The sequence below is a fragment of the Vombatus ursinus genome, unplaced genomic scaffold (assembly GCF_900497805.2).
Source record: "Vombatus ursinus unplaced genomic scaffold, bare-nosed wombat genome assembly UNPS02014833.1, whole genome shotgun sequence".
In the NCBI taxonomy this organism is placed as follows: Eukaryota; Metazoa; Chordata; class Mammalia; order Diprotodontia; family Vombatidae; genus Vombatus; species Vombatus ursinus.
In genome coordinates, this window is record NW_020954611.1 from 3,375,701 (window position 1) to 3,389,618 (window position 13,918).

At 40.4% G+C, this 13,918-nt stretch overlaps 1 protein-coding gene across 1 annotated transcript in view; it reads left to right on the top strand.

Moving 5' to 3' along the window:
• HTRA1 (HtrA serine peptidase 1) overlaps positions 1-13,918 on the top strand; it is a 71,669-nt gene that overhangs the window by 19,963 nt on the left and 37,788 nt on the right. Inside the window, exons 2-3 of the mRNA XM_027839895.1 lie at positions 11,006-11,105; positions 11,594-11,798. Coding sequence (XP_027695696.1) covers positions 11,006-11,105; positions 11,594-11,798 — 305 coding nt within the window. The remainder of the gene's footprint in view (positions 1-11,005; positions 11,106-11,593; positions 11,799-13,918) is intronic.

The window sequence follows — 13,918 nt, forward strand, 5'->3', positions numbered from 1 at the left end:
CTTTCTTCCTTTCTTCCTTTCTTGGTCAAAGACCCCTTTGGCAGATTGGAGAAGCCTATGGACTCCTCAGAACAATGTTTTTAAGTGCATGAAATAAAATACATAGGATTACAAAGGGAAAACTTCCTTAAGGACAGGCTATCTGGATCCATCAGAATGAAGTTTGTCATTTTTTATAACTTAATAATATTCTATTTCATTCATATACCACCATTTGTTTATCCATTCCCCAGTTGACGGGCAACTACTTTAATTCTCATTCTGCTACAAAAAAGTACTGTTAAAACTAATTTGGTTCACTTGGAGACCTTCCTTTTGTCTTTGACCTTGAGGAGGTGACTTTGGGCAGGGAAGAGAAGGGAATACACATTTATATAGTTCACTGTGCTAATCATTTTTACAAATATTATCTCATTTGATCTTCATGACAACCCTACTATTATTATAACTCTCAATTTACAGTTGAGGAAACTGAAGCAAATGGAGGTTAAGGAACTTTCCAAGGTCACATAGCTAGTATTTGAGGTCAGATTCAAAATTGGGTCTTTTTAAGTTCAGGTCCAGCACTCTATCCACTGGGACAGGGATGCCTCTTTTTCAGTCTCTAGAAGTTGTTGTTGAAAGGCAAATGGGCATTAGGTAGCTTGTAAAGAGATGGGGAATGAAAGGAATTATTAGAAGGAATGAGCATGGCATAGTGAAAAGCACTGGACTGGGAGACTTGGGTTTTAGTGCTGACATTGGAACTACCTATCACTGTAACCAACCAATCAATCAATACACATCTATCAAGTATCTACTGTGCTAAGCTCTGGAGAGAACAGAAAGAGGCAAAATACAGTCTCTGCCATCACAGAGCTTACAATCTGATAAATGAGAAAGCCATTTTACTTTCGAGTCTCCCTCTCCTCCTCATCTGTAAAATGAAGGGATTGGATTAGATTATTACATAAGTCCCTATCGATTCTAAAATCCCGTGATGGACTAAATCCTATAGGCCAGCCAGTCTAGGTCAGGGGAAAATAGTGGAGTGGTCCAAAGACCTTGAAATAGGAAGAAGGGGGTAGGACTTGAAAAGAAAAGGTAGGGGAGCAGAGCTGGAAGAATGATATGGTAGATCCAAGATGGTGGCTCAAAAATGTACAGGCTACAATCACCTGAGGATCAAAGTCTGTGGAGGAGCTGGTGGAAGAGTCAGGATTTCATGGGGTTGGTGCCAGGGACACTGGGTAGGTTGGTGAGGGAACAGGCTATGATGTCAAAATGGTTTGGATCAGAAGCTAAAAGAGTGGACTTGGGACCCAAAACAGGAAAGACCCTTGAGGACTCAGTGGGAGTGATGACAGGCAGCACCTGGCTATTTAGTACTTTTAAACCTGAGCTGTCATGTGTAACAGGAGTGGGCTGACTGAGAGCTTTGAACCTCAGGTGAGAATACTGCATCTGTTCTTCAACTTCCTATTGCTAGCAACTCAGATTCCTTCAAAAGCCGCCCAGGGGGTTGTAATGGAAAACAATACAAAAAGAAGTCAGCAGGACTGGGAAAAGCTGATAAGACAGATTTTAAAAAATCTTCCCTAAAAAGGTTGAAAGGGGGCAGTGGATGGAGTACGAGGCTTATTTATAGTCAGGATCATCTTTCTGAGATCAAACTGTCCTTAGACACTTCCTATCTGTGTGACTCTGGGCAAGCCACTTAACCCCATTTGACTTAGTTTCCTCAGTTGTAAAATGAGCTAGAGAAGGAAATGGCAAACCACTCTAGTATTTTTGCCAAGAAAACCCCACATGGAGAGTTGGACGTGACTAAAAAAAAATGACTGAATAACAACAAAAAGGTTGAGGACTTAGAAATACCTTTGGGCTGTGCAATTAAGAGATACTTGGCAATTTAGAGAGAGCAGTTTCATGCTAATGAGGCAAAAGTCCACTTTGCAAAGGTGCTGAAGTGAGGGAAAGGAGAGGAAGGGGAGATAAGGATTCTAAATGGATTTTTTTTTTCAAGGAGTCTGACTGTAAAAGGGGAGACAGGTTGGGATAGGGGTAGGGTCTGGTGAGTGTTTTTTAATGATGCTGGAGACCTAGGCAAGTTTGAAGGAAGCAGAGGAGCAAATAGAGAGAGATGAAAGATTACAGAGGGGGAGGGGATGATTTAGGAGTTGAAATGCCTAAAGGAATAGGAGAGAATGGGATTGGGGAAAGCAATAGGGATGTGATCCAAGAGAAACATAAAGGACCAATACATTCACCCTTCCTCACTTCCTGCTCCTCTTCCAATTTACTTCATTCTGTAATACTTGAAAAGACTTGGTATTTCATCAATGTGAGGACTTCCTCCACACTATAGTAGACTATCTTCATGGGTTGCCTTGACCAAAAATCTTCTTTATTTGGACTCTGACCTTTTTGCAGAGTCAAAGTGCTGTGTGTGTGTGTGTGTGTGTCTTTTATTTCTTCCAGAAGCACACATTCATTTCCTGATTACCACACCACTGATTGCTTTTCCCTTATGTGCAGAATGCTTTGAATCTCAGGCATAATGTAAGTTAATTTAGAATTCAAACATATTCCTTATAAAACTCCAGGGATAGGAGACTTGTCCCTAGGATTGACATTGACGAATTTATGTAGTTGACTGATAATTTATAATAAGGAGAATGCTCAGTGCTTTCTTCAAAATGAAAGCTAGCAATTAGTAAATTCAAAAGACTTAGACAATGTGGGTGGCTTAGCTTATTATGTTGGATCATGTGAGCTCTCCCTAGCTGTGGGGAGTTTAAAAATCAGTAACCACAATCATATGCTTATGCGTTATGTGATGAGAGTTTTCCCTATCCAGAAAGTGACTTGTCTCAGTTGTTGCTTAATGTTTTGCCATAGAACAAATTGTTAGATGCTTTCCATTAATAATAATGATGATGTCAGTCTTTTGTCTAGATTCAGAGTAATCTTAGCTCTTAATCATTGAATATTTTATCATCTCCTTGTTCTGTAGGTACTTACTGTGATACCTCAAGGGATTCATGATGTTATTGTTTCAGCTACTTCTTTCTTTGGTTTAGGTTGCAAACCCATCCATGCCTCATCCCAGTCTAGGCATGCCCTTCTCACAGTGTCCTATAAAGGATCCACCCAATATTCCTTCATCTTCCTCATACAAGATACTTTGTCTCCCAGCTCTGCACCCTTTCATTGACAGTCTCCAATGCCTGGAATGCTCTCCCTCTCCATCTCTGCCTCCAGGCTTCCCTTAAGTCTCAGCTAAAATCTTACTTATTATAGGAAGTCTTTTGCCAGCCACCCTTAGTACTGACTGTTTCCCTCTGAAATTACCTTCCATCTACCTTGTATACATGTTGTATATACATAGCTGTTTACGTGTTGTCTCCCTCCTACTCAGAGCTCCTTGAAAGCAGGCACTGTTTTTGCCCTTCTTTTTATCCTCAGCACTTAGCAAAGTGACTGGAAAATAGCTGGTGTCTAATAAATGATTGTTGGCCAACCTACTGAAACTAGAGTCCTTCCTCTGTGTGGCTACCAGTGTGACACTTGGCCTGTTCAGTCATTGTCTCTTACTTTTGCTAGCTAACTAGCACATATCCTTTTCAAATCAATCATTATCTTTGATGACTTTTACAGCATCTCTCACCTTCAGGTCATCTAGAGGCACTTAGAGATGCTATGTAGTTTTGGAGCATTCAGAAGGTACAGTTGTTGCCCTCTAGTTGGGGTTTCCATTAATAATTACATGATGTGATATTGGCTCAGTTCTAATCAAAATGGCAGAGCTAAAATGGGGCCATCCCTTTATGGAGATACCTCTGTATAACACCAAAGTGCTTCTCTTTGGCCACCCCTCCCCTATGTGTGTTTTCATGTATAAGACTGTAATCTCTTTGAGAGCAGGAACTGTTTTTCCTCTTTATATTCGTATCTTCAGCCTTTAGCACAGTGTTTGGCATGTAGTAAATTTTTTTTTAATTAATTTATTTGTTTTTAGTTTTCAACATTCACTTCCACAAGATTTTGAGTTCCAGATTTTTTCCCCATCTCTACCCTTCCCCTACCCCAAGACTGTGTGCATTCTGAATACCCCTTCCCCCAATCTGCCCTCCATTCTATCACCACCCCCCTTCTCTTATCTCCTTCTTCTATTTTCCTGTAGGGCAGGATAGGTTTCTATACCCCATTGCCTGTATATCTTATTTCCCAGTTGCATGTAACATTTGTTTTTAAAACTTTGAGTTCCAAATTCTCACCCTTCCTTCCTCCCCATCCACCCTCATTGAGAAGGCAAGCAATTCAATATAGGCTATACATGTGTAGTCATGCAAAACACTTCCATAATAATCATGTTGTGAAACACTAACTATTTATCTCCATCTTATCCTGTCCCCCGTTTATTCTGTTCCCTCCTTTGACTTTTCAAAAGTGTTTACTTCTGATTACCCCTACCCCAATCTTCCCACCTTTCTATCATTCTCTCCTCTCTTACCCCTTTCCCCCCCATTTTCCTGTAGGGTAAGATAAATTTCCATACCTAACTGAGTGTATATGTTATTCTCTCCTTAAGCCAAATCCAATGAGAGTAAGATTCACTTATTCCCTCTCACCTCCCCCCCATTCACCTCCACTGTAAAAGCTTTTTCTTGCCTCTTTCATGTGAGATAATTTACCCCTTCTACCTCTCCCTTTCTCCTTCTTCCAGTACAATCCTCTCATACCCCTTAATTTTATTTTTTATATATCATCCTTTCATATTCAACTCACTCTGTGCCTTCTGTCTATGTATATATATTCCCTCCAAATACCCTAATACTGAGAAAGGTTTCATGAGTTACAAATATCATTTTTCCATGTAGCAATGTAAACAGTTCAACTTTAATAGATCCCTTATGATTTCTCTTTCCTGTTTACCTTTTCATGCTTCTCTTGAGTCTTGTATTTGAAAGTCAAATGTTGTATTCAGCTCTGGTCTTATCATCAAGAATGCTTGAAAGTCCTGTATCTCATTGAATGTCCATTTCTCCCCCTGAAGGATTACATTCAGTTTTGCTGGGTAGGTGATTCTTAGTTTTAATCCTAGCTCCTTTGACCTCCAGAGTATTATATTCTAAGCTCTCTGATCCCTTAATGTAGAAACTGCTAAATCTTGTGTTATCCTGATTGTGTTTCCACAATACTTGAATTGTTTCTTTCTGGCTGCTTGCAATATTTTCTCCTTGACCTGGGAACTCTGGAATTTGGCTATAATGTTCCTAGGAGTTTTCCTTTTGGAATCTCTTTCAGGAGGTGATTGGTGGATTCTTTCAATTTCTATGTTACCCTCTGGTTCTAGAATATCACATAGTAAACTCTTAATAAATGCCTTTTCATTCATTTATTCATGGGCGATTCCTTCTTCCTCCCCACCCCCACCCTATTTAAACTAAGGGGAAACTAAGGTACCTTTCCTCAAAATAATGTTTTTAAAGGCACAAAAGAATAAAATACATTATAGAGGAAACCAATTATATTGGAATGGAATTATCAAAAAATTAAAAAGAATACTTCACCAATTCATGATTAAGAGACTCTGATCCAAACTAATGATGATGATAGCTGCTGTTTCGTTTTATGCTTTGTGGAATACTTTCCCATACAGCAACTCTATGAGACAGGTGAGAAAAATAAACTGGAGTTTAGGAAAAGTAGGTGACTTAAGATGTACAAACTGCTAGCAAATGTTCGAGCCAGAATAGGAACCCAGGTCTTCTGACTCCAGACATCCAACCAATGCTCTTTCTACGTTATCATAAATTGATAGTAACTGTGATGAAAGATAAATTTTCCTGTACACAAGGGAAAGGAGGCATCTTTAGTGTTTTGTTTTGTTTTTGTTTTTTTTTTAGCTCAGAGCAAATAGACATATATCCGCTATGCTGCTTCCCTGTGAAAGACATTGGCAACCTAGGCAAAGTGCTTAAAGGCAGGGCAAGAGACAATGTGGGCTGCCAAAGACACTTTCTTAAGGCACGTATCTGATGATGCACTACTCTAATTCAATAAACCAATGGCTCCCTGTTACTTCTGAGTCAGATATAAACCCTTTTGTTTTTTAAAACTTCTAACAACCCAATTAAAACCTACATTTTTAGACTGTTTTCCCTTCTTAATCAAATCAGCCTTCTTTTTGTCACCCACACAGAGCAGGCCATCTCTGGCTCTGTCCCTTCCTTTTTCCGTTGTCTCCCATGCCTGGAATGTACTCACTCCTTTTAGAATCTCTAGTTTTCTTCAAAGCACAGCTCAAGAGCTACCTTTTATATGAGGCAGGGTCATAGTTCTGGCAGGACATCAATCCTTGTGGAGGTGGCTGGAATTACGAGACTGAAAATTTGGGGGAAGGAAGTGTTCAGGGCTAGAGATAAGGACAGAAGAATCAGTTGTATAGAGGTGATCCCTGAAGCCCTCTCCATTCACCACCCCTGAACCCTAGCAAGGGCTCAGACATAGGATACCACAATTCTCTTGACACAGTTTCCAAAGGGAAAACAACCACCAGACCGCCGAAATCCACACAAGACATGCATCCAGGGTGCCTCACTACAGTGAGAGTACCGTCCTGACCTGCCTCCAAGCCACATCTGACTGCTCCTTTGTTCACTCCACCCGTGTCTCTCACCCCAGCATTGGAGTGGCCACTTTTGTCCAAAGATGCTTCAATAGCATTCTCTATGTCTGCTTCCCTTAAAAACCTTAGCTGTTGGAACCAAGGGCAGAGAAGCCAGTGTGAGCTGAGCCGCCTCACCTCAGCTGCTCTCTGTCGCCAGGACGTGGTGGTGGAAAGCTTGCCAGGGCAGTTTCCAGTGCCTGGTTCCCTTTCTTCTTTCCTACCTCCAAGCCTTACTCTGCTTCCTCGCCCCTCCCACTCCACTGTCCAGACTTAAGATGAGGAAACTGAAGCCTGCAGACATTAATTGACTCGTCTTCCTCTTCAGCTTTAGGAAGTTTATTTTAGACAAACAGTTACGAGTTCAGTCACATTCAGTCTGAGCCTCCAGTTAGGAAAATTCCTAGCGTGGAGGCAGAGGTTGGGCTTTCTGCCTAACTTTAACATTTATATCTATCTCTAGTTCATCCCTAGCCTCTTTGTGGTTGAGGGAAAATTCAGTTTACTGGAAACATTTGAGTAATCAAGCAGCTGATTATATTGTAGTGTCTGGATAGACAGACACTAGAAGGGAACATGAGGAAAGAAGAGACATTTTCTTGGACCCTGGCCTGAGATTCTGGTAGAGCCCATGATCTTCTTTGATATCTCCCTTCTCTGACACATCTCAGTCCCACTTTTGCTCCTCAAAGGTGTGCTGGAAAGTCACATGCTCTAATTTATGGCATTCCTCCTCCTTCTAGCTAACTCCATGGAGTAGGACCCACAGGAAACACCCAAATCCTCCAGCTTGTTGGAATTTAGACTCCGTTTCTCTTCATCCACTGGCTTTCAAAGACTTTTTCACATTTAACTTAAGGTCATTTGATTGATTGACATGTATTCTTGCCTTACAGTTAAGTTATCTGAGCTAAAATGGGGGGTTGCTTTTAATCCCACCCTTAAACATATAAGCATTATAACTGGAGTAGTTATCAAACACTGAACCAAACTGTTTCTCTAAAAAAAATTTTCATTCCAAATGATTTCAAAGTAAGTCAAACTTCTTTGCTCTAGTATTTTGCTTTTAATTGTGTTTGGACATGAAACATTAGTAAACTTCCTTTTCTCAGTTCATTGATATTATGTTTTATCATCTGCTTGATAATGCCTTTGCCAATGTTTATCAGCTACTATATAATTTTTTTTTTAATCTGTAGTTGGGCCTTTGGAAGTTTTATCATTTAGACTTTCTTTTCTGTTCCACTGTTGTTTCTTTCTGTAATAATTTAATATTATCATGTCCAATACTGAATTACATGCTGAAGTATGCTGATCCAGTTTGAACAGGCTCTCCAGAGCTGATTGTTAAGTTTTCACTGTGAGCATTTATGTCTCAGAAATCATCAAATGCTACAAATCAGGTCTTGATTTATTGTTTTTTTTTAATTGTCCAGATTTAAGAAAGTGATGGAGAAAATGCTAAAAATTCAGATTGAACTTAAAAGTGTGTCTTGGTATGTTCCCTTCCACCCTCAAAACCTGGTTGTTTAACATTTAATAGCATATGCATGCCTCGTATCCTGTAGGGAGATGGAGTGGAGGATAAACACAGGAGTAGAATCTTAGGATGTTAGAATCTTAGAGTCTGTCCTTAGAGATCATTATCCTTAGAGATCATGTAGTCCCAACTGTATGTTTTACAGATGAGGAAAATGAGAACTGCATTTTGGCTTAGGGTACTTACTGACCTTCCTGGGGAGTTGGGGCAGAGCTTGGCTAAGACTGGAAAGACCACACTGCCTCTCCAATTAGGGCTATGTTTCACCCTAATTGGAGTTAATTAAGTGGATTTGGGCTATAGCAGCTAGGTGGTGTAGTGGATAGAGTGTTGGCCCTGGAGTCAGGAGGATCCGAGTTCAAATCCAGCCTTAGACACTTACTAGCTGTGTGAACTTGGGCAAGTCAATTAACCTGTTTACCTCAGTTTTCTCATCTGTAAAATGAGCTGGAGAAGGAAATGGCAAACCACTCCACTATCTTTGCCAAGAAAATGCCAAATGGGGTCACAAAGAGTTGTACATGACTAAACAACAATAATTGGATGTGGAGTAGTGGGGAGTTGAGGAGCCACCTCAGTTTGAAACAAAGCTCTTATACATACTTCTGGAGACATGCTCTGGGCCTCTTTTCTTATTTGTAAGTTTGTCCTAGAATCACTAAATGATCTCTATGTCCCTTCCAGCTCTATAAATTCTACAAACTTAAGGGTCCCCTCTCCCCTTTTTTGCTCCACATTGGATTCTAGTGCGGCAGTTTGACAAGTGTTAATGTGAAAACAAACAAAAAACCCAGGTAAAGTGTTTGAACTCCTTCCTTGGGCAGGAAGGTCTGGATGTTGGAAGGATGTGGTTGTTAGAGGTGTCTTTATCACAGAATTCCAAAAAACCCTACGCCTCTTCAGCCTTAGTGGAGTTAAACCTTTTTCTTTCTTTTCCCCAAAGAAGCAGGGCCTAAGAAAGCGTCTAATGGGCTTGCTTGCAAATTTCTCTGGGTTAGTCTTTTCCAAAGCTTGTTTACAGAAGGAATATTTCCATTCCCTTTATTTATATTGACCTCCAACAGGAAAACCTAAGCAGCTTGCAGATGGAATAAGTGGAAATACCTGGAAAAATAGAGAGAGAGGAAATCGAGTCAGTCACAAGGGGCAAATGTGGTAGAGCCGCTGGTTTCCTGGGCCTTGTTCATCTTCCTCTTTCTACATCATCTGGGTATGAGTTGTAAGCAGCTAGGGACCAGAAACCAGGAAACTTGCAGGGCCTTGGCTAGATCTCTCACTGTTCTGGGTCTCTTTTCCCCATCTTTAAAATGGGAGTCATAACATTCCTTCTGCCTATATTTCAGTGATCTTTTAAATGTAAAGTCTCCTAATGTGAAGAACCTTGAAAGATTAGAAAGGGTCACTTCGATTTTAAATGCTATTAAGCACTTGCCTTGCATGGTTTTATTTATTTATTTTTTTGGAGGGGAAATATATTTTAAAAAAATGATTTTAAAAGTAAAACAAACAAACAAAAAAAGAACCCTCCCCCCACTAGTCACAGCTGCAAAAGAGAGACCTGTTTTGTTCATAGAGTCAGGCAAGAGGTGTCTTGCCAATGAGAAGGTAAACAAAAAAGAGATACCGCTTGGGTTCCTGAGAGATGCCAGAGAGGGCTCTTCCCTGAAACAAGGAAGATGGATCCTGTGGACCCTGGCAGCAAAGCTTCAGACAATGACTCTTTGAGGAAACAATTCCTACAAAGGTTGCTCTGTTGCTGGAAGGGACTGCTGATGTGCAGCTGGGATGACTCAGCGGCACTCCCAGATGTCCAGAGGTTTTGTAGGTATCCCAGCATCTCTCTTAATAGCTGCTCACAGCACAGCAATGGGAGCAGTGACGAGTGGGTGCTAGTAGGAGAACATCCTACCCTTTCCACCCCCTTACCCCCCAGTAAAAGTGATTGTGAAATTGAGTCTCCCTGGGAGGTAGGTAGGTAGATGTCTGTCTATATCAAAAGTGGAAATGCAGGGTCCTCAGTAGTTTTTTCAGATTTTGATTTAATTTTTTTTTCCTGATTTTTTTTTTATTGTTCAGTCTTGTCCAACTCTTTGTGATGCCATATGGGGTTTTTTTGGCAAAGATACTGGAGTAGTGTGCCATTTTCTTCTCTCGCTTATTTTCCAGATGAAGAAACTGAGGCAAACAGGGTAAAGTGACTTGTCCAGGGTCACACAGCTAGTAAGTGTCTGAGGCTGGATTTGAACTCAGGAGGATGAGCTTTTCTGACTCCAGGCCTGGTGTTCTATCCACCTCAATTGACTTATTTTCTATAAAGCATACATCATCGCTTTGGAACTATATCAGAAGCATCACCAGATTTCATTGGCCTTCTGCTTATCTCTAGCTCATTTTCTTCCCCTTTTCAGAGGTCAAAGGGAGTGGATGAGGTAGGGGCTACAAAGTGAGTCTACAAAAGTCTGAAAGTTACAGGATAAGCGCTAAGGAGGTATGGTCATAATTGTAGGTCACAGTGGCTTGTGGGAACCCCAGGTATCCCATTTTTATGCAAAAGGATAGAGAAGAAAGAAGCCCAGAATAGCAGTTAAATTCACTAGGTTCCGTTACCATATCAGAGCAGGATTCATTCCTCGAGAGCTATTTCTGTTGGGTCGAATGTTCAGGGTATTGTGCTTAGAAGTACAAAAGATTTCTTTCCTCCTTGGGAATTTCAAAGACCTCAGCTGGTATTTTTGGCTGTTTGTGTGTAACCCTTGTCTTCGGACAGCCAAAGCATGGAATTGTTACGTGTCTCTTTCCATTTCTGTTTCCAGGGAAAGAAGATCCCAACAGCTTGCGTCATAAATACAATTTTATTGCAGATGTCGTAGAGAAGATTGCTCCTGCCGTGGTTCACATCGAGTTGTTTCGCAAGTATAGCGAGCATTGCATTTTTATATCTCCATGGGGGCTTCCACTCAATGCGCACACTTCAGTTAAATGTTGTAGTTGAGTTACTTTTGAGATTAGCAAAATGCTTAAACTGTCATTAAATATACATTATGTACATACACACATATCATATGTGTGTATGTATACACACACATACACACAAATATCCTTAAAGGAAGACAGATGAGGGTTTTCAATCAGGAAACTTTCCTACGTATCTAAAAAGACCCACTGTTCTAGGTTTTTTTCCCTAATAAATTTCTAGTAGTTCTTGCCCTGGAAAGTCCCCTAAACTTTTACTGCATGGGATTTTATTTTAATCCATTAAAACATTGGTATAAAATTAGGTTGCTGTGTTTCCACATATTTAAAGTCACAGTTATTGGAAATGTGTCAAAGAGTCAAGAAGTTCATGGTTGGGCAGTCTGCTTTGAGGCTCTGTCAGCATAGCCGTTTGCTCTGTGTTGCAGGCTACCCTTTTCCAAGAGAGAAATTCCAGTGGCCAGTGGGTCTGGATTCATTGTGTCTGAAGATGGCCTGATTGTTACCAATGCCCATGTAGTGACCAATAAGCATCGGGTTAAAGTAGAATTGAAGAATGGGGCTACATATGAAGCCAAAATCAAGGATGTTGATGAAAAGACGGATATTGCGTTAATAAAAATTGACTACCAGGTGAGTCTCCTAAGTTGTAATTACTCGGTATCTGGCACATAAAACCTTTCTTTTGAGATTCAAGGGGTGAATAGGTTTGCAGAAGGGGATTTCTGCTGTCTTGCAGGCCACATCACTCACAGGATCCATTTTCATAATTCTATCTAAATTGTTCAATGAGCCACCATGCTCAAGAAATTCATCAGTTGCTGGCCACTTTGCTTTGGTGGGTTGGTTGTTGGGTAGCAGACCCAGTCCATTTCTCAGATCATCCTTGAAGCTTTTCCAGCTTGGTAATACCTCTGGTAGCTTATACTTCACTACCACAGCTCTATTGAATTCACACCTATCTTCATATCACGATGAGTTATTGCTATAGTATCCTAGTAGAGCTGGAGTTTCTGAAAACCATTTATGCTCTAATAGTTTACACACACTGGCAAATGAGGTAACCAGCTTTGCAATTGTGCTACATTAATGCAAGCTATCATCAAAATGATTTTCATTGTAGTATAAATCCCAATGTAATCATTTATTGTTGATTTGCTTTCTTTTTTTCCATTAAAGGCAGAGACAGAGGTTACTCGGCCCCTGCCTTGAAGGACCACAGATTCTGAATTGGTAGAGTCCATCTTATGGAGGCAGAAAGACTTGAGAATCAGGAGACCTAGATCCCTAGCTTAAGGTCTTCTACTGGCTCTGAGTGAACTTAGCCTCTCTAAGAGTCATTTTCCTCATCTGCAGAGTTTGAACTGGCTCCCTTTCCAACTCTAATACCTGAGATTCTGTGGCTTGATGTATTTGGGCCATGCTTGCATCTTCACAGAGTGCATGCTATAACATTCTTTGAGCAATCGTAGTACGTGGTGTTCTGGGCTCTGTATCAAATGAGAAATTAGGCACTGAAAAATAATAGGTAGCATTTATGTAGTGTCTACTATCTCGTGCTAAATACTTTACAAATATTATCTCATTTGATCATCATAACAACCCTGAAAGGTAGGTATTATTATTCTCTCTGTTTTCCAGTTGAGGAAACAGAGGTTAAATGACTTGCCTAAGGTCGCACAGCTAGTGTCTGAGGCGGCATTTGAATGTAAGTCTTCCTGACTCCAGGCCCAGCACTCTATTCACTATACCATCTAACTCAGGGGTGGGGAACCTGCAGCTTGGACGTCACACATGGCCCTCTAGGTCCACACAAGTGTGCACTTGGGGAATTAGAGGGCCACATGTGACCTCGAGGCTGTAGGTTCTCCACCCCGACCTAATTATTCAAATCAAGCCAGATTGAAACTAAGGGAAGATTAAGATTACTACCAGAGGAAATCATAGTCATGGGTCGGGAAGGGACAAAAGCTTATCATACTTGCATTCAGACTTACCCTGGATATATTGGCAGTAGAATCTAAAACATTCAGGAGTGTGTAGGCTTTTTTAGTCCCTGCTATAAAAAAAAATGACATTGGAAACATTTCTCTCTAGAAATGACATCATGAGCTGTGGTTGTTTAAAAGGTAAAATCCTACTTGAATTGTGTATCTTTAAAAAAAAATAATTTTTTCCCAATTGCATGTAAAAAACAATTTTTAAACATTTGAGTTCTACATTCTCTCCCTCTTGCCCTCCCTCTTCCCCCCTTGAGACAGCAAATAACTTGATACAGGTTACATGTTTGCACTCATGCAAAACGTATTTCCATATTAGTCATCTTGTGAAAGAAAACACAGACCCCCCAAAAACCCCATGAAAAAAATAAAGAAAGTGAAAATGATATGCTTTGATCTGTGTTCAGACGCCATCAGTTGTTTCTCTGGAGTTGAGTAGCATTTTTCAACATGAGTCCTTTGGAATTATCTAGGCTCATAATATTGCTGAGAATGGCTAAGTCATTGAATCACAATTCAATCTTGAGTTTTTCTGTTGTATTTACCTTAGAAAGCTGTATAGATATGAGCTGCTGTTATTTGTAAATGTTGCCGTTTCAGCAGATTGGCAAGAGACGTGCACTTTTTGCCCAGTTTTAAAAAAGAAGAAGAACAAAAACCTGTCTAAAGCAGACTCAGTCTTTCTGCCACTTTCTTACCACTAGAGTGGGATAGTGATCTGGCATAGGCCCATGGATGGCTCTCAACAAAATC